General features: G+C 42.7%; 1 protein-coding gene across 2 annotated transcripts in view; it reads right to left on the bottom strand.

Annotated features, from left to right (window-relative positions):
• Nucleotides 1–20,506, bottom strand: part of LOC141236309 (multidrug resistance-associated protein 1-like) — a 62,964-nt gene that overhangs the window by 36,214 nt on the left and 6,244 nt on the right. Inside the window, exons 2-11 of one of the 2 annotated variants that reach the window (XM_073668241.1) lie at nucleotides 20,176–20,237; nucleotides 18,692–18,827; nucleotides 17,582–17,709; nucleotides 16,158–16,335; nucleotides 10,870–11,124; nucleotides 10,091–10,156; nucleotides 5,974–6,111; nucleotides 4,600–4,746; nucleotides 3,887–3,971; nucleotides 3,734–3,800 (exon numbers count right to left, since the gene is read on the bottom strand). In XM_073668241.1, the coding sequence (XP_073524342.1) occupies nucleotides 3,734–3,800; nucleotides 3,887–3,971; nucleotides 4,600–4,746; nucleotides 5,974–6,111; nucleotides 10,091–10,156; nucleotides 10,870–11,124; nucleotides 16,158–16,335; nucleotides 17,582–17,709; nucleotides 18,692–18,827; nucleotides 20,176–20,237 (1,262 nt within the window). Of the gene's footprint in view, nucleotides 1–3,733; nucleotides 3,801–3,886; nucleotides 3,972–4,599; nucleotides 4,747–5,973; nucleotides 6,112–10,090; nucleotides 10,157–10,869; nucleotides 11,125–16,157; nucleotides 16,336–17,581; nucleotides 17,710–18,691; nucleotides 18,828–20,170; nucleotides 20,238–20,506 lie in introns of both variants that reach the window. The other variant, XM_073668242.1, reaches the window with a different exon arrangement.

Raw genomic sequence — 20,506 nt, 5'->3', positions numbered from 1 at the left:
CCAGGACATTATCATTGCTGAGATTAGCTGGCAACCACTTGCAAGTCCGACTCCGCCCACTACTGTGATAAGCAGCGCACTGTCTTTAGACCATGTACATATAGAGCTTGGTGTGGGCGGGGCTAGCTTCCACAGCTCTGCTTCACTGCTAAATCTAAAAACTCTTGATTTTGTCAGAACGGCTGCACCCAGCAATCTAAGCGACACATCAATGGAATCAGGGTTTCTTTTCCTACATCTTGCTGCTCTCAGATGCGGTAGCCAAGATCTGCTGACAGATTCCCTTTAACTGCTCTCTTAACCACAGACCATCAACCTGTATAGAAGTCAATAACACCCCTGCATTTGGTAAAAAAAATTATTTTATAACTCTCCTCCGTCGTGATCAGCACATGGTGCGGGAGACTTCTAAAAAGGTATTGTTTGGGACATGCAGAGGGGAGATCATAGCCTATATACATGGTGATGGGCTGCAGTACCAGTAAAAAAAGGAGGTGGCCTTGGTTTATATTGTGGAAACCTGTCGAAGGGTTCATTTTAATCTACTATTTTGCTGCTTCTTTAACCCCTTCTTGACCAGTAATATTTTTTGTTTTTGTGCTTTCGGTTTTTCCCCATCCTTCTTCCGAGAGGCATAATTTTTATTTTTTAGATTTTTCTGTCGATCTACCCGTACGCCAGCTAATTTTTTACAGTAGTTTTGAATGATCCCATTCTCTATGCAATGTAACGTACTGAAAAACAGGAAAATAATTTAAAAGTGGTGTGAAACAGTGAATACAGTTATATGAAAAAGTTTGGGCACCCCTATTAATCTTAAGCTTAATGTTTTATAAAAATTGGTGTTTTTGCAACAGCTATTTCAGTTTGATATATGTAATAACTGTTGGACACAGTAATGTTTCTGCCTTGAAATGAGGTTTATTGTACTAACAGAAAATGTGCAATCTGCATTCAAACAAAATTTGACAGGTGCATAAGTATGGGCACCTCACCAGAAACGTGACATTAATATTTAGTAGATCCTCCTTTTGCAAAAATAACAGCCTCTAGTCGCTTCCTGTAGCTTTTAATGAATTCCTGGATCCTGGATGAAGGTATTTTTGACCATTCCTCTTTACAAAACAATTGCAGTTCAGTTAAGTTTGATGGTCGCCGAGCATGGACAGCCCTCTTCAAATGATCCCACAGATGTTCAATGATATTCAGGTCTGGGGACTGGGATGGCCATTCCAGAACATTGTAATTGTTCCTCTGCATGAATGCCTGAGTAGATTTGGAGCGGTGTTTTGGATCATTGTCTTGCTGTAAGATCCATCCCCTGCGTAATTTCAACTTTATCACTGATTCTTGAACATTATTGTCAAGAATCTGCTGATACTGAGTGGAATCCATGCGTCCCTCAACTTTAACAAGATTCCCGGTGCCGGCATTGGCCACACAGCCCCAAAGCATGATGGAACCTCCACCAAATTTTACTGTGGGCAGCAAGTGTTTTTCTTGGAATGCTGTGTTTTTTTGCCGCCATGAATAACGCCTTTTTGTATGACCAAACAACTCAATCTTGGTTTCATCAGTCCACAGGACCTTCTTCCAAAAAGAAATTGGCTTCTCCAAATGTGCTTTTGCATACCTCAGCAGACTCTGTTTGTGGCGTGCTTGCAGAAACGGCTTCTTTCGCATCACTCTCCCATACAGCTTCTCTTTGTGCAAAGTGCGTTGTATAGTTGACCGATGCACAGTGACACCATCTGCAGCAAGTTGATGCTGCAGCTCTCTGGAGGTGGTCTGAGGATTGTCCTTGACTGATCTCACCATTCTTCTTCTCTGCCTTTCTGATGTTTTTCTTGGCCTGCCACTTCTGGCCTTAACAAGAACTGTCCCTGTGTTCTTCCATTTCCTTACTATGTTCCTCACAGTGGAAACTGACAGGTTAAATCTCTGAGACAGCTTTTTGTATCCTTCCCCTGAACAACTATGTTGAATAATCTTTGTTTTCAGATGATTTGACAGTTGTTTTGAGGAGCCCATGATGCCACTCTTCAGAGGAGATTCAAACAGAAGAACAACTTGCAAGTGGCCACTTTAAGTAGCTTTTCTCATGATTGCATACACCTGGCTATGAAGTTCAAAACTCAATGTGGTTACAAAACCAAAAAAAGTGCTTTAGTAACTCAGTAAAAAGTAGGTAGGAGTATTTAAAACAAGAAAATGATAAGTGTGCCCATACTTATACACCTGTCAAATTTTGTTTGAATGCAGATTGCACATTTTCTGTTAGTACAATAAACCTCATTTCAAGGCAGAAACATTACCGTGTCCAACAGTTATTACATATATCAAACTGAAATAGCTGTTGCAAAAACACCAATTTTTATAAAACATTAAGCTTAAGATTAATAGGGGTGCCCAAACTTTTTCATATAACTGTAAAACTGCAATTCCACCATTGTTCTTTTTACCGCATACATTATGCAGAAATGGCGTTTGCAACATGATTTTCCAGGTCAGTGTGATTATGGGGAATTATCTAATATATACTTACCTTGTAATGTCTCTACATCCTGTTCCGTCCAGATGTGTCCGGATCCCAGAATTCAAAGCGGCGCAAGTTCGTCGACCACCATATTGGGACACCCAAGTGATGGGTGTCTCAATATGGAAACCACTGGTGGTACCAGCCTCTTGCGCAGTACCCTGTCACGAACATGCCGTACATGCTACCGCCGGAATCAGCCGAATGATTCACTTACTGTCGCCATCTTTGTACAGGAGGAATGCATGCACAGTTTTAGTGTGTATCTGCCTGCACAAAGATGGTGGCGATCTGATTTACTGCGCATGCGGTGTTCTCAAACAGAACAGTGGTAGAGAGAGAGAGTAGACAAGGGGGGGGAGCACATGGGGTACAAAAGTCAAAGAAGAGAGCACGTGAGAGGAGAAGACAGCAGATGGGGGAGAGAGAAAGCGCACAGGGGGGAGACAAAGCACAAGGGGGAGACAGCTAAAGCGGGACAGCACATGAGGGGAGAACACAGCACAGGAAGGAGAGAGACAGCAGACAAGGGGGAGAGCACATGGGGTAGACAGGTCAAAGAAGAGATCACAGACGGGAGAAGTCGGCACATGGGGGAAAGAGAGAGTGGATAGGTGGGTGAGCACACGGGGGGGGGGGAGAGATTGTCAACGCTGCAAAGCCTGCCCCCATCGTGACATTACCGTCCTCTCAATGCAATAGCATCGGGCCTCCAACTAGTGTATATATTGTGGGTTTTTCTTAAATTAAACGAGGGGTACCAACAATTACGAAAAATGGTAATTATCGTGTTTTTGGTGTGTCAGAGATTGACAGGTGGCATTTAAGTAGTAGGAGACTCTCCCGATGTGTTTTGTATGAAGAATTTATGTTTTTGACCACTGGAAAAAGATGCAGTGTAAACATACCCTAAGGCTTATATGCACGTGTAGTTTTTTGAGGCAGTCATGCAATATGTAGGCTGAACTCAATGAACGCTGCTCCTGAGCTCCCCCTAGGGGTGACTGTAGGTGGCCAAAACTATTACTTTTTGAAGATTCGGAGCTCTGTATTAGAAAAATTAAGCTCAGACCACTATAAAGATGTGTAGTATTGACTAATGAGCACAGAATAAGACAGCATTCAGTGATGGACATTCCCTCTAAGCCGGGTAGCTAAGCCTGCAGTTTTTACAGTGCACACAACCATTTCTCTTACTCTTTCAGAACGGAAGCTCCATTTGTTTCCCACTGGAAGGAGGCACCGAGGAATCCAACAGCGTGATCTGAACACATGAGAAGATGCAAAAAAAAAACTTTTTAGTAAAATCACCACTAAATAACAAACACTCTTTTTTATGTGCCCACTTACTTCCTTTGTAGTTGGTTTCAATATTTTCAGGGACAAGTTCTTCACCGCAAAGAAAATGTTGTAGTCGATTTAGAGAAACTCGAGTCTAGAAAAGGAAACAAACGGGGGTCACTTCTACCGGATGTTACTGTCCGCAGGCAGCTTTCCCTTAGGCTATGTTTACTCTACGCCTTTTTCCAGGGGTTAAAATATCTGTTTTTTAAGCAGAAGACGATTTAGGAATCGCTCCTTTTTGGAATTTTGTTTTATTTTTTTTGCACTTTTTAGTAATTTCATGGCTGCTTTTTTATGTGTTTTTCGCAGTATTTTTTGAGCATCTTTTTACTGATGTTTTCTGGACATTTTTTGAAATCCATGAAATAGTAAAAGAAAACGCTAGTATGATGCAAAAATGCTAACAAAAAGCTAAAAAGAAAAAAACTTTTGGGCAACTTTTTCGCCTTGCCATTGACTCCTATTGTAAAGTATGGAGTGTCTTCCTGGCGGAAAATGCCAAAAGAACGTGTCCCTTCTTTCCTTGGAATAATTTTTCCATACAAATTAATAGGAAGAGTCTTCTGATTGTTTCGTAAGTGCTTTTTTTTCTGCGGTTTTTATAAGCAGCCACAGTCAAATAATGCCAGAAAAAGACAGTGTGAACATGCCCTTAGTGTAAAACCTTGTCAATAGAGACCTCTATAAAAATAAAAAAAGGCATACGACAGTGTGATTACCTGAACCACCGATGAGATCACGGTGGGTAAATCAAACAATGGAAGCCGCAGGATATTAAATAACGATATTGTGGTGAAAACCTTGGATGCCGTCAGGATATTTGCTTCGTCAACTAAGAAATATACTCCAAACGTAGCAATGGAAACCTACAGAAAAGAAAAAGACAGATTGGAAGGTACACACCGCTTGTCCAAAAAACTATGAAAAGGCTTTTCAAGTTTTGTATAAGTTACAGAAAAAGACCCTCTACTCCATTCTAGATGGGACGGTATCTGCGATCCACAGCCACGTTCTCAAGATCACTGTGGGTCCATGCAGTTGATCCCCTAGTAAAATCCTAAGGAGTAACCTTTTAATATTTACTTCTAACATCATCTACTTTTTAGGTCCAATATTTTGTGTTAAAAAAGGGGTTATTTGTTGACACCTGTGGATGGGTAGGTGTCTCTCACCGTTGGGAACCCCACAGATCAGAAAAATGTAGCGGCAGGGAAAATGTACGACTGGTACTCCATTCATTCCCTATGGGACCGCTCCGTACTGCCGCGTCCGACATGTTTGGCGGATGTCATGGAGGTAATAAAGGGTTAGTCACTTGTCACTTCCACAAGGAGAAATGTTACCCCTTAGATCCCTGTCTTAGCCTCTCACCCAGCCCAATCAGTTCTCAAACTTTGCACTGATGATGGGCAACACCCCCAAACACTGTGTATGCAAACTGAGATTCCGGTTTGGCTTTTATCCCAAGTCATGTGGCAAGGCTCGTTAATAGGTCAATATTGACTGTTAGGATTGCTACTTCCAACAGGTGGCACTAGAGTTCTAGTCCTCTGAAGAAATAATTTGCGTATTTAATTTTCTACAGGAGTATGTATGGCTTATAAGTCTCCCCACTCTGACATGCCAGGAGTGGCTTGTCACTCTCCACAAGGAGAAACGTTACCCCTTAGATCCCAGAAGGTTGTGGAAAAGCATTTTATAAGAAAAATGTAATTAAAAAATATATATATTATCTTCCACTTAAAGAGAAATTATTTTAATCCACCATCTGAATATCAAGAAAAAAATAATGATAATCAGGCAGTTGTGTTCAGCATAGACATGCAATGTATTTAGTACTTTCACAAAACCAGACACTGAAAAAAACTTTTAGCAAGGTCCTCAATTTACGTATTAAGGTTGTCTTTTTGGGTTTTCTTAGTGAAAATTTCCCTAGAGGTGAATGCATACACTATTCTATAATCACATGATTATAGAGAATAACTGATAATCTTGCGATTGTCAGGCCCCGATTGATGGGTTGGAGGAATTTTACTGTATAATTAGTGGCCCATATATAATAGATGTAGCGCCAGAAGAGGACGGCGTCTTACCAGGAACGGGATACAGGTTAACGTCAGCATGGAGAACGTGGTCAAGTAACCTGAAGATTTCAGCACTTCCATTTCACGTTCCCGAATATCAACCACTTTCCTTTGGTAAGAAGGTTCCCAAGCGTAAAGCTTCAATATCTGCAAGAAATCAACAACAAATTGATTTATTATATAATATACATTTTATTGGATTTTATTCTCAAATTGCTCTTTCATCGTTTTAATCAGTCATCAGTAGATTTGTGCAGTAGACAAAGTATTATACGGTAAGATACTGTCCTAGCTACTGCATTACAGGCAAAGCTCCCTGGGAAAAAGTCCACTTTTGGCACTCCTCATAAAAAAAGTCGACTTTTGACGCTCGCCATAAAAAAAGTCCACTTTTGGCGCTCGCCATAAAAAAAGTCCACTTTTGGCGCTCGCCATAAAATCTGTTTCTCGTAGTCTTCATTAAGGGACACAGAAACCATGGGATAGTCTGCTGCCACCTGGAGGCTGACACTATTAATACATCTAAATGAAAACTGGCTCTTCCCCTGCAGACTATATCTCGCCTGCTAGCATCAGGCTCCTCAGTTTAGTGAAAAGGCAGAGAGGTTTAGGAGAAGCCCATAAAAGAGTTACAACATGAGAGGAAAATAATCCAATTACATCTCGAGAGAAAAACAAAGTAAATGCAACCAAGGAATTGCAGAACTGATGTCTGGAGAAGGACAGCCCAGGAGACTCTTACAGTCCATGCAGAGTGTTCCCTAACCCTCAATGGGGGAGAACTGGCACTCGCCCTATAAGCCTCGCTAACGCTTATATAAGACAGCGAGCAATGGTCGCCCTAGAGGCAGACAAACCTCTGCTAGAGTATGCAACGTGGCACAGGGCGGTAGCCGTGTGCGAGGTACTCGTGTTTCTCTTGCCATGACATGTTACATGAAGGTGGGGGTCCTGGCTGGTTTTGTGGACTTCGTCTATGGGGGCAATACACCCTTGAAGGCCACATGTTACCGATGACTTTGGTTGGCCAGGACCAGATGTTTAGGACTTTAATGAGGGAGACCACCAGTCAAAAATAAACTTTTTTATGGAACGATAACTTGGTGGGGGATTATGTACAATAGGTAGCGGGTACACAACTTGATGAACATTTCCTTCACAATACGGAGCATTTTCACACACAGTCTCAGTTCCTTTCTCTTAACTTGCTTGGTTTCTGCCTCCGGCAGCTCAGTACTACAGTCCAGTTAGTGAGAGTCCTACTCTCAAGCCGTGCTTCCACGTCCTCTTCCCTCTTAAGGGAACTAGTTTGCCAATATGGCTAGTACATAGCTTCTCAGCTTGCTGACGCCTTGGAACTTCTGCCCGGGGCACTCTCTTCATCTCATGTTTTCTGTTCTGTCCTGGTCCATCACCTCTCCGAGTTATAAACTCGGGCCGTTCGGCTAGGCGCCCTGTCCCAGGGCCTGTCTCCAGTGCATTACTCTGTCCTTCAGTCACTTCTTTCCCTCTCTCAGCTTACTCAGGATAACGCCATCTACTGCCTCGGTCTCCACTCACGTCAGGATAACCCACGTCATACGGCTCTGCTCACTAGTCAGAAAATAGGTCCACTTTTACTGTACGCTGGGCTCTGTCTGTCTACCTGACAGGAAATGGTCTCTGTCCCTTCACCTTAGCCCTTTCCATTCTGGGCTAGTCCCGATCATTAACTCTAACTCGCCCTACTGTCGGGCAGGAAACAACACCAACACTAATGACGCATATCACAATTCCCATTATACACCATAACGGTACTCATGTCTCCAAGGGGGAACGTGGGCAGTATGTCCATCTTCATACAGAGATGACCACAAGACATCGGAACAGAGCTCTGAGAAACAGATCGAGAAGCACTGCTCTTACTACGTCAGATTATGGGAGAGCCTCTGAGGAAGATGAGAGGTGAAGTGACTAAAAGAAGAAGAGCAATCTCTTCATTAAAGTGAAAAAGCAGAGAATCCCGCTAAGTCAAAAGGAGGGAGCCGAACGCCAGACTACTGTCCCAGAGGAGATAATCAGAAAGGAGAAAATTCGCTAAAAAGCCAGAATAGATGGTTCTCTTTGATAGGCGAAATTGGGGAAGACTGAAGGGCAACAGACCCCATTAGAGATCTCCCAGATCCTGGGGACTAATAAGGTGGCCAAGAGTTCACCCTGCCTGGACAGGCAGTCCTGACCCATGGCCTACAAGATAAATTCTGCTGGACCAGGAAAGCCAAGGCAGGAGCCCAGCTCTGGGCTCAAGGCAGGAGCCCGGCTCTGGGCTCAAGGCAGGAGCCCGGCTCTGGGCTCAAGGCAGGAGCCCGGCTCTGGGCTCAAGGCAGGAGCCCGGCTCTGGGCTCAAGGCAGGAGCCCGGCTCTGGGCTCAAGGCAGGAGCCCGGCTCTGGGCTCAAGGCAGGAGCCCGGCTCTGGGCTCAAGGCAGGAGCCCGGCTCTGGGCTCAAGGCAGGAGCCCGGCTCTGGGCTCAAGGCAGGAGCCCGGCTCTGGGCTCAAGGCAGGAGCCCGGCTCTGGGCTCAAGGCAGGAGCCCGGCTCTGGGCTCAAGGCAGGAGCCCGGCTCTTGGGAGTCTGTCACCCTAAAGTAAATCCATCTGGAAAAGAAAGGGAAATGGATGACGTCTAACCTGGCAACTAAACGCTCTAAGACAGGTGTGAGACTCAAACCTCAGTAGCCTCCTGACACTATGAATAGCTGAGGAGCCTGATGCCAGCAGGTGAGGTATAGTCTGAAGGAGGAGCCAATAATAATAATCATAATCTTTATTTACATAGAGTCAACATATTCCGCAGCGCTTTACAATTCACAGGTTCACATACAACAGTCATAAGTAACATAGCTAAAAATAATACAATAATTAAAGCAAAAATAATGACGACCCTGCTCGTAAGAGCTTACAATCTACAATGAGGTGGGGGTGACACAAAGTACAGGGGCTTATTTACAATGATGGTCCGGCCATCTTGAGGGGATGAGGGATAGATAAAGGCTGCATGAGCTCGTCACCAGCCAGTATTTGTAGTGCTTTTGGGTGCGGTGGAGAATTATGTTTGGAGAAATTATGAATTGGCTATAAATATTTAAAATGACTTCGATTAGGGAACATGATAGGCCGTCCTAAACAGATGTGTTTTTAGTGAGCGCCTAAAACTGTGTAAGTTGTGGTTCGTACTAATTTCTTGGAGTAAAGCATTCCAAAGAATAGGTGCAGCTCGGGAGAAGTCTTGGAGTCGGGAGTGGGAGGTACGGAACGAGCAGGTATGATTATAAGTATATAAAATGTTATATACTTATTATATTTGCACCAATTTTAATGAAAAAAAATGTGTTAGTGGTGCACATTGCATCACTAGCAACGCTATGGGGGCAGTGTACATAGTAGCTAGAACGTGAAAGGTTCCCTTTAAAGACACCTTCCCCAGCCAAGCAGTACATTGATTTGTACTGATAGAGCAAAAATCATGAAACAGTTGCCTACAGATGGTGCCTCTGGGTTGGCTGATATTCCCTGCCATGCTTCAAGTGTCAGACATGGACTTGCATGGTCTCCACCTACAGATGGCACTAGAGAGTCAGCGTTATTCCTTCTGGAGAAGAGCTAATTTGCATTCTGCCTCCCTTGTGTTTTTCCCGTACTCTTATAAAGGACCCATTGCTCGCTAACTACAGCGTTACACTTACAGAAGCAGACACAGGAATGCCAATCTGCTATGTACCATAATGACAGAGCATGTTACATTATATGTTCCCAAATCTGTGGGGGAGGAAAGCAGCAAATTGTCAGTATCCCTGCAGCGCCCCCACATGGAAAATAAGGTATTACACATTTCTTATTAGAATGAATGGCTTAGTTATGTCCTAAGGCATGGCCGTGCCAGTCACCGAAGAGCAAGAGGCACTCTATAGCTTATACATGTAGGTGAACGGGGAGCTCCGTACTCCGAAAATGGGTTGGGAGGTAGAAGGATGAAGCGCTGCAGGATATCTAACATATACATTTGCATAGGGGATAAATGGCTGATATACTATGAGGTGTGGGCAGAAGGATCGGCACAGATCAGGATTTGTCCCAGGAGCATCTCATACCTTTATTCCATGTAAGATTTCGTTCAGTAGCTTGATGCGCTGATCTTTACTCTTCAAATGACTTTTCTACGGAAAGAATAAAATTATTGCTACGGATTACAGCATCAGGCTACGCTCACACGTTCAGTATTTGGTCAGTATTTTACATCAGTATTTGTAAGCCAAAATCAGGAGTGGAACAATCAGAGGAAAAGTATAATAGAAACACGTCACCACTTCTGCATTTTTCACCCACTCCTCATTTTGGGTTACTGACCAAATACTGACTGTGTGAACATGGTAACGTTTCAGAAAAGGCTGTTACATAGGATAGCACTATCTCTGCCCATTATAGGACTAGTATCCTGCATTTTTAAGCAGTTTTTTCCTCCTCTACAGTTTCTAGACGCTGCAGCGTTTGCACTTTGTGTCTCTCTTCTGCTCTCCCTCCATCTCCACAAAGACTTCTAGGCAGCAGGAGTAAATTTATGCCTCAGTGCAGACAGATTTGTAGACAGATTGGAGCAGATTTTAATAGTAAACCATCATTGCAGGAGAGAAGTGACTGATCAGAGGAGAAAAACATATTACATGTATATGGGAACCCTATGTGACAGTTTAGGCCTGGGCCCATATTGCCATAAGCTGGAAAACCCTGAAATCTTATCCGCATTTAGTCTGTGCTCACATATTACAATCTAATAGCAATTTTCTCTTGATTTTTACAAAGCCACAGTCTATGTAGCCCAGTCTAATAAATGTATATGTATTAATAGAAAGGATTATTATTAATACTGTACCTTTAACTGCTTAACTTTGGCAGCAATATATGCATTTAATGGTATAACCAGCAGCAGCACCGCCACTCCGGCCAGAACCGATGCACCCAACTCCTGCCACAGGAAGACTATCGCCAACAGGATCTGGAACGGGGCCGACCACAGCAGGTTGAGGTTTACAGTCAGGTCCATGAGCTGCTGAGCATCCGATGACATCAGGTTTACCAGTTCACCAGTCGTAAACTTTCTCCGAGTGGAACTGGCCAAATTTAAGGACTGGGGAAAAAAAAACAATAATAACATAAAACATTTTCTTACAGATAAAAAGTCGAGAATATGGAGTTTGTAATTCTGCATAACACTGGTAAAAGCTGCATCTAACCTAGCAACCATTATTTTATAATATTTTACTGCATCCGAAATAAGAAAAAAAAAAATTAATAGTCTTGATTAAAAATGTTTTCTTATTTTTTGTCCACAGCTCCCCTGCAGATCTATGCGTCTCCATAGTAATACACCTCGTGTAGTCAGTAAGCCATACTCTCTTCCATTCCATCCGTCACTTACATTACAGAATTTAAAATAAAAGTGGCACCGTGATGGGCGCACCTCACACGCCTGGGAATCACCATAAAAATCCAAACTTAAAGATTCTTAAAAGGATTGTTACCACAAAAAAAATAAGTTATACCCTATCAATTGGATAGGTTATAAGTTGCTGATCATTGGAACTGATCACTGGGACTCCCATCGAATCCCGATATCAGGGCTTTGAAGCCCTCAAGAACAGAGCTGAGTACCCTGTCCTAACTAGAAGAGAGGTACGCAAGCCTCCGCTCTATTCATTGTCTATGGCACTACTGAGAGCAGCATTCTATATTGTATTTCGTTCTTTTTTTGTCTGTTTATAAAGAGGCTGTCCAACACCTTTAACAGTAGGTATTCAATGTGTGATCGGTCGGGGTGCGACACATGGCACCCCCGGCGATCAGCTGTTCTCGGTGCTGGCGGCGGCCGGAAGTGCCTAGTTAGTGGTCACAGCAGGGTACTGCACATCGGCCCCCTGTTGACTTGGAGAGGGGATGTGCAGTACCAGGCGCAGCCACCATCAGTAGATGGAGCAGATCCATAACTGAACAGTTCTAGCAGCCACCGACACCTAGAACAGCACCACCACCGATCATACATTGAGGACCTATCCTAAGGATAGGCCATCAATATTAAAAATAGTGGACAACCTCTTTAAGACTAGAAGGAAAACTGGCACAAAATGTAAGAAAAGTTGCAAAATCCTCAAAAACTGGATTTAGGATGAAAATGATTGACTATTTAGAAATAAGGAAAAAACTGGCATTCGTAAAGAGGTTGTCCACCCCTGAGGAAGTCCTGCAACTTTCCAAGTCCTAGCAGTATGTAATGTATTTACCGCTAGAAATCATCTTCTCTTGCCGGTTCCAGCATTTGTCATACCGTCACAAGTATACAATGGTTCTGTGCCGGTTCCAGCATTCATCAGTTGACCCCAAGTATGCGATTTACAATCAGAGTTGAATCCTCATGGTGTGTATATTGCACACCGCTAAAAGAATTTCACAAGCTACAGGAGGGTTTGCCGAAAACTTCTTCATGGGTGGACAACCCCTTTAACCCTGGTTTATTTTACTTATCTGGTGCTTTACATACACCATCATCACTGTCCCCATTGGGGCTCACAATCTACATTCCCTATCAGTATATCTTTGGAGTGTGGGAGGAAACCGGAAGAAACCCACGCAAACACAGGGAGAACATACAAACTCCTTACAGATGTTGTCCTTGGTGGGATTTAATCCCAGGACCCCAGCGCTTTTTAGTTAGTTATGACCCTGATTCTAAGTGTCACTAGATCCATCATGGAGCCACATGATAGATTTCATCAGTAATAAGGGGAAGCAGTCACAAGCTGTGGTGTCGCAACGCTGATTCATACTTCTCCCTGCGGGATTCCAGTGTCTCGGACATACCAGTCATATCATTCAGCTGCGGAATCTATTACTTTATTTATATGAAGGGTTATATTTATTACCCCCATCTTGTATGTTGTACACCGCTCCTTATTATATTTCTGTACAATCCTCGGAGCCATTTGGTTACAAGTGCTTGCAAAGTTTTGTACAGTAGAGAACTCCTTGCACCCATTTATGAGAGCAGGAAGAAAAAAAATGGCTCACTCTGGCGGGCTTGCGACTATTAGGCCAAGTTCCCACGATGCGTATTTTCGAAAAAAGTAACTTATTTTACTTAATAGGTGCAGAAAATCTGCAAAAACTCAACAAAAGCTCATGGTGGAAACGTTGCCTTATGGTTACCTATGGACCTCAGTGTGTACAGTGTAACATACCATTTCCCAGGCCTGTAAAAAGGCAGGTTAAAAAGGAAAAAAAAAAAAACTGCTTCAAATTTGCACCAAAAATCGCATATAAAAGTGGAAAAATGGCAAAAAAAAGTAATAAAAAATCTCATAATCAAAGCAGATTGGCTTTACATATTGAGAGGCAGACACCTGCATAATGAAAAAGAGCATTCACACTCATTGCTTAAAGGGGATCTTTCCCCACATTTTACATGTTGAGTTGGACACACGATGTAAAGCGGAATAAATTAGCAATCAAAATATTTGGCACCTAATGAGTTAAAGGGGTATTCCAATCTCCAAGATCCTATCCCAATATATAGTAGGCATAATATTAGCAAATACCCCCAATTAGAAATGTAGTATAGTTCTTCTGATTTGCTATGTTGCTTACCCCATGTGCAGGGCATTGCAGTAGCTTCGGTACCCATGGTTGCGACCACTAACAACTAACTGTCACAAGGTATTGCTGGACTTGTCTTTGAAATAGATACAAGCTCGTGTAGTTTGGAGGGGTGAAATCCTGCTGACAGATTCTCTTTAAAGTGGAAATCTATGCCAACTCATACAGGCGCCATCCCTCTCTGTGTGCATTAGGGGTTGGGCAAGATTAGAACAACATAGATGTTTTCTTCCAAAAACAGCGCCACACTTGTGCACAGGATGTTTGTGGTACTGCAGATCAGATCTATTGAAAAAAAAAAAAAAAAAAAAAAAGGCTGTTTCTAGAAGAAAGTAGCCATGTTTTGATTATTATCAACAGCCTGACTCCCCCCGACCTATCCTGTGCCAGTGATAATACTGGGGTCTGCACCAGTGGGACTTCACACTCTGCTTAGGCGACTGCAACATCTGCACCCCCAAAACTAAAAACTACAGAGAAGAGGGCGATTACGTACGGAGGATCCTAGAGCAGAGTTTCAGGTTTGCAAACATTAATCAGAAAAGTTTTACATAAAGAGAAGCCCCATAAATAATGAATCCGGGCAGCGAGTATCAGCGGGTTACATCACCGCGCCGTCTTGTGTTCCATGCCGCCCACACCTGGGGTGTGTCACACCGAGCCGCTGCAGGGCACGCCAGACCACACAATGGTTTCATATGACAGTACTTTACCACGCCGCTATCTTTAACCCCTTCATGCCACAGCCAATTTTTGCATTAAAAAAGGCAAAACTTTCTTTTGGAAGGTGGTTTATGCTTCCATCATTTTTTATTTTATTAACATAGCTTAAGGTATCTGCAGGGGGCGCCGAAAGCTGTACCCCACAGGTCTGATAATTATGCTCTATCATAGGGCAGTTTCACCAATCTGGATATTACCGGTACTGGAAAAACCGGAATCAGCGGTATAGTTAGCACTGTTTCCAGGCGCTGGATGCTGAAGGAATCTCTCAACATTGTCCCCTGCCGATGCTGCGATCAGCGCGAGCAAGGGACAATGTTGAGAGTAGTATTCTGCTCCCGTCATGTCCTGGTGTAAAAATAAGGATAAAATAAAAAAAATCCTTATACTCACCTGTCCGAAGATGTTCCCCGCTGTAATCCACCTGACCACTCATGCAGAGGAGTCGGGGAGAATGACTCGCTACAGCGAGCGGGGCCCGGAGCTGCGCTGAGCTCAGTGAGTGACAGTGTACTGAAAAGTGGGGGAAAAAAGTGGAATAAAATGGTGGAAAAAAATAAAATGCAATTACACCATTATTTTTGCCTGCTGTTCAATGTGCAGGAGAAACAAAGCTGCCTCCAATACAGTAAGATTACTGCAATAGCAAACTGCTATAGGCTTTTTTATTTATTTTTATTTTTTTTACAGGTTTTTAATTTATATTTTTAAAAAATGTTTTCAAAAATTTTAAACTTAAAAGAGAAAAACAATAAATAAATAAAATGTTGGTTTGTGACTCCATTTCCTAAGACCCATAATTTGTCTGTTTTTCCACTGATGGAGCCGTGTAAGGGTTTGTTTTATTACACGACAAGCTGTAGTTTTTATTGGCACCATTTTGGGGTACATATTGGGTTTTAATCGCTTTTTATTGTATTTCTTTCGTAGTGGGGAGTGGGAGGAAGTGGAGTAACAAAAACAGTAATTCCACTATTTCCTTATACTTTCTCTGCAGCATCTATAGTACATTCGGTATACTGTATATTGTGATAAATAACAAATATGCTTATTCTTATTTTATTTATTTTTTAATTGGGAAAAGGGGGTTGATTTATATATTTTTTTATATTTAAAAAAAAAAAGTACCTTCTCTTTTTTTTTTTACATATATTGTGAATTCCCTCCAGACGACTTCAAGCTTTGATCATTGCAATGTTTGAACTGCAGGACTTTTGCTGTATATGGTGAAACTAACGTGCACCAATATAGCGTCAATAGGGGCTTCATATGACCACCCTCGCCGTGGGAAGTACAAAGTACGTCCCATGTTGGGAAGGGGTTAACCTTGTTGTACCCATGCCTGCCGCAGTGCACTATTACACTCATTCAAAGAGAAGAAGAAGGGGCACGAGGTGCACACATCGTACGGTGGAGGCCTCCATAGCTGGCTGAGTTCTCCTACCATCAGTCTTAAGGCTTGTGCACACTGAGCATTATTGATGCAGTTTTTTTACAACACGTTTTTTTCATGCGGAAAAAAACAGTAACATCTGAACCAGTCTATCCCTCCATTTCCATAGCGGCGCTCTGTACTTCTGAGCTGGTTGTATATGACTGATGCAGCTTGTGCGGGAAGTGTAAGAATCAGTACGGAGCGCCCCCTAGTGGTAGGTGGCCGCTATACCAGGGCCCCAGGAAGCAGAGCAAGCAGTTGGTGCCATGTCCTCAGTTACAACCCCAACATATCACACAGGACACGGGCAACATGTATGGCAGCCATATCCTCCAGTCACATGTGATATAACTCACCTTTTTATATAGGATTCCAGTGACGGACGTCTTTATCTTCGCCGCAGTCAGCATATTAAAACGTTGGTACAACTGTAGGATGAGGGTCTGCAGGATGGTGACAATGAAAAGAGCGAGTGCAAACAGATAGCCGGTCCTGTCCCCCTCCGAGGGGTGCTCGCACAATGCAATCATGCTCCTGGGAACAAGTAAAAAAAAAAAATAAGGCACTTAAAGGGATATTCCATCTCAAAGAACCTATCCCAATATGTAGTAGGTTTATTATTATTATTATTATTATTAATAATACCTCCAATTAGAAATGTAGTATAGTTCTTCTGATTTGCTATGCCGTTTACTCCATGTGCAGGGCATTGCAGTAGCTTAGATATCCATGGTTACGAACACTCATATAGTGACAGTTAGTTGTTAGTGGTCGTAACCATGGATACTTAAGCTACTGTAATGCCCTGCACATGGGGTAAGCAGCATAGCTAATCAGAAGAACTATTATACATTTCTAATTAGAGGTATTTGCTAATATTATTACACCTACCACATATTGGCACAGGATCTTGGAGATGGGAATACCCCTTTAAAGAGTAGAGCAACATTTTTTACTTTTTTTTCTTCTAAAAAATGAATAATACATGTGAAAGTAAGAAACTGAGCAATATATCTCACTAGAGAAATCCACTTCTTTCTCCTCCTGGACTGATCGATCATTCTAAATTCACAGGTAAAATCTGTCTTCAGTGCATATAGATTTCCCCGTTACATAGATGACAGTTGGTGCTCATAAAGTTCTATGGAGAACTGTAACTGTCATTTCAGGAGAACTTGCAGCAATATGTCTGTTGCCCCTAGCTTCTCCTTCTCCATAGAATCTCATCAGAACCAACTGTCCTCTCCTATCTCAGTAATGGGAACATCTGTCTTCACTGCATACAGATTTTACCCATGAATTGAGAATTTTGAGAATGAAAGATCAGTCCAAGAAAAGAAAGATTTCACTGATAAGATATACAACAAAGCTGCCTATTTTCAGGTGTACAATTAATTTATGAAATAAAAATGTAAATGATGGTTACTCTTTAAGTTCTGCACCTAATAACTATCTAAAACGCAGATGACAACCTAATATGCTAATAAATTGTAGAAAATCTAAACAAGGCGAGCTGCAGTGTAAAGTACAGTGGAAAGAGGAATCAGCAGCCTGAGGTCCTGACATGATTTATTTCACTTAGACACAGCGGCCAGGTTATAGATATTACAATGCAAACAACGTAAAGAGTAGCTGAGGTCATATAGCCATCATGTGTATACGGGAGCGGTGTCATGGCCTCAGTCACCTGCCTACCTTATGCTCTTTTGGATCCAAAAGGCTGTAGCACAAACCACGGCACCACAACAGAATAATGGAGACGAAAAAGCATTTCACTCACTTCAATATCTGAGGGCTCGTGAACGCTAGGAGATCAGCCACTACTTTCATGAGGGCCACTTGGATGAGCGAGGACTTGAATGTGTGCCACAATGCCCGCACCAAAGACGCTTTTTTGGACCCAGAATCCTGGGAAAGGAGACAGAAAAAATTTACTTTATATATCCTTGCCGAATAATGGGCCGATTTCACAATAAAAACTGCATACATTATCTCCAAGACCTGATGAGGCTTTTGTATTTTTTTTTGAAAATCCAGGTCAGAATGCCTGTAGAATCTTTTATGAAAGTGTAAACTTAACCTTCTCAGTGTCCCTCCTCCCTGCTGGGATCTCACACTGCTCAGTAGAAACTGCAGCTGTCAGTCAGGCAGGGTGGGTAGAAATTGAATACACTTAGACTCATGATATATTTCACTCTTTAGCTGGATTCCTAAAATACTCAATCTTATCTACTTCTGGATCCCCTATAGAATAGTAGAGCAGCTGCACGTGAACATCCAGCTGCGGCAGCAAGGAGCTACAGCCAAGCTCCTCATAGAGAAGGCAGGAAGGGTTTAACACCGTCTCTGCCTTCTCTATCACTGTATACACAGAGCTGAACAAGCACTGTGTATAAGGCACATAGGAAGGAAGCGTGAACAGCACTTTATCCATCAGACCTAGTGGTCATGTGATCGCTGCATATAGAGACGGGTCAGGAGCTGCTGGCTTCTAGGAGACCTAGATCAGCCCTGCTATGCAGGCAAGAGGCTGAATTTCCCCTGTAACTGGGGCTAATATACCAGCCCCAGTTACAGGGGAAATCAGATAAAAATAAAAAAAAAAGTGTATTAATGTTGACATTCTCAATATGAGAAATAAATAAATAGTAGGTAAAAAAAAATATATATAAAAAAGGGAAATGAGGAAAGATCCTAAATTTGTGTTTTTTTTTCTAACTTTTTTACATTTCTTATTTGCCCTAGGGAACTCGCTTGATTGTAGGTACAATACACTGTAATACTACTGTAGTGCAGTGTACTGTAAGTGTAGCGATCTATACAGCCCATCAGTGCACCCCCTAGCTGCCATGCCAAGCCATCCCTTACCACCATGTAATAGCAGTTTTACCTTTCTGTCTTGCCTGATAACTTCTTTCCCCCAGTTTTCTTCAAATGCCGGGATAACGCTATACGAGGAGTCATCGCCGTTCAGCTCTACGAGATCTTCTCGTTCCAGTGGTTTCCTGTAGCCGAGCTTTATGATTCTGCAGAAGATGAAATAACCGAGGTGACACGTGTGATGATTGCAGAAGCCGCGCTCCGGGTTTACATGTTTAGGAAACAGATGAAAGCCCGCCGGCCCCTGCTAAACGGGTCTGTCAGGTACTGCGACCCCTCATCGGAGGGTTACACCAAATGTTGGGGAACGGCATAAACCAACAATTCCTGAATATTTTGAAAATGTAAAAATAAGTTTACAATTCTTTCCAGACACTTCTATTCCATGCCACATATATGGAGAGAAGTGTTGGGGGGCACACGTCTCCATCACTCAGTGAATTCGATAATGATAGGATGTCACCGGTGTAAAGGTCATGACATTTCTTCCTCCTAAATCTACCCCATCCCCTGTGAGTGATATTATTGAGAAGTGGAAGGAACCGTAGCAACGAAGTGCAGACCCCGTAACGTTATAGAGCGTTGAGGAGCAGTAGGCAGAAAAGTCACCAACACTAATGACCCCAAACCTCCACTGGCATTAACATCAGCACAAGCACTGCGCCCCCGCTGGGAGCTTCATGGCCGAGCAGCTGCATGCAGCCGTACATCACCAAGCACAATGCACAGCGTCGGATGGAGTGGTGTAAAGCCGCCACCACTGGACCTTGGAGGAAACAGGTTCTGTGCAGTGATGGATCACACGTCTCTATCTGGCGTCTGTTGGAAGAGTCTGGGATTGGTGAATGACAGGAGAACGTTAACCCCTGACTGCACAGTTTGGTGTAGGACGATAATGTTATGGGGTTGATTTTCAGAGGTCGCCCTTAATTTCATAGTTCCAGTGAAGGAAAATCCAACCAAATACTTCAGCACATGAGACATTAGGATAATTGTAGCTTCCAACTTTGTAGGAACAGTTTGGGAAAGGGCCTTTTCTGTTCCCCATGACCGTGCCTAGTGCACTAGGTCCATACACACATGGTTGGGGGGAGTTTGGCGGAAGAACATGACCGGCCGCACTGAGCCCGGACCCCAACCCCATCCAACACCTTTAAGATCATCACCAACATCAGTATTTCACCTCAAAAATGATCTTCTGAATGAAGGGCAAAAATTCCCACAGACGCCTCCGAAATCTTGTAGAAAACCTTCCCAGAAAAGCGACAAAAGGGGGAAATAACTACATATCAAAGCGAATGGGTTTAAAAAGGAGGAAAGGGGTCGTAAATGCTCATGTGGGGTGATGTGTAGGCGGTTTGATACTTCTGTCCAAATACTGCATGTCGGCCCAACTCAGGTAGACCCCTGATAGGATATTCTCATGAGATAACGACATTAATAATTCTATCAGTAATAATAATAATAATAATATGTAAAAACAACATACTGCACCTATTATACCAGGAATAGGTCACCCTACTGAAGAAGGACACCCTGTATTCCGGGTTCTCGCCCTGTGAATATAATGCAACATATCACAACAATGAAATATACACACACACACGTATATATATATATATATATAGTACAGACCAAAAGTTTGGACACACCTTCTCATTTAAAGATTTTTCTGTATTTTCATGACTATGAAAATTGTACATTCACACTGAAGGCATCAAAACTATGAATTAACACATGTGGAATTATATACTTAACAAAAAAGTGTGAAACAAATGAAAATATGTCTTATATTCTAGGTTCTTCAAAGTAGCCACCTTTTGCT

Source organism: Phyllobates terribilis, unplaced genomic scaffold (genome assembly GCF_046119375.1).
Source record: "Phyllobates terribilis strain yellow unplaced genomic scaffold, ASM4611937v1 Scaffold_2__4_contigs__length_985480577, whole genome shotgun sequence".
Classification (NCBI taxonomy): Eukaryota; Metazoa; Chordata; class Amphibia; order Anura; family Dendrobatidae; genus Phyllobates; species Phyllobates terribilis.
The sequence above is the reverse complement of the archived record's forward strand: the minus strand, read 5'-3'. Positions and strand labels throughout refer to the sequence as shown.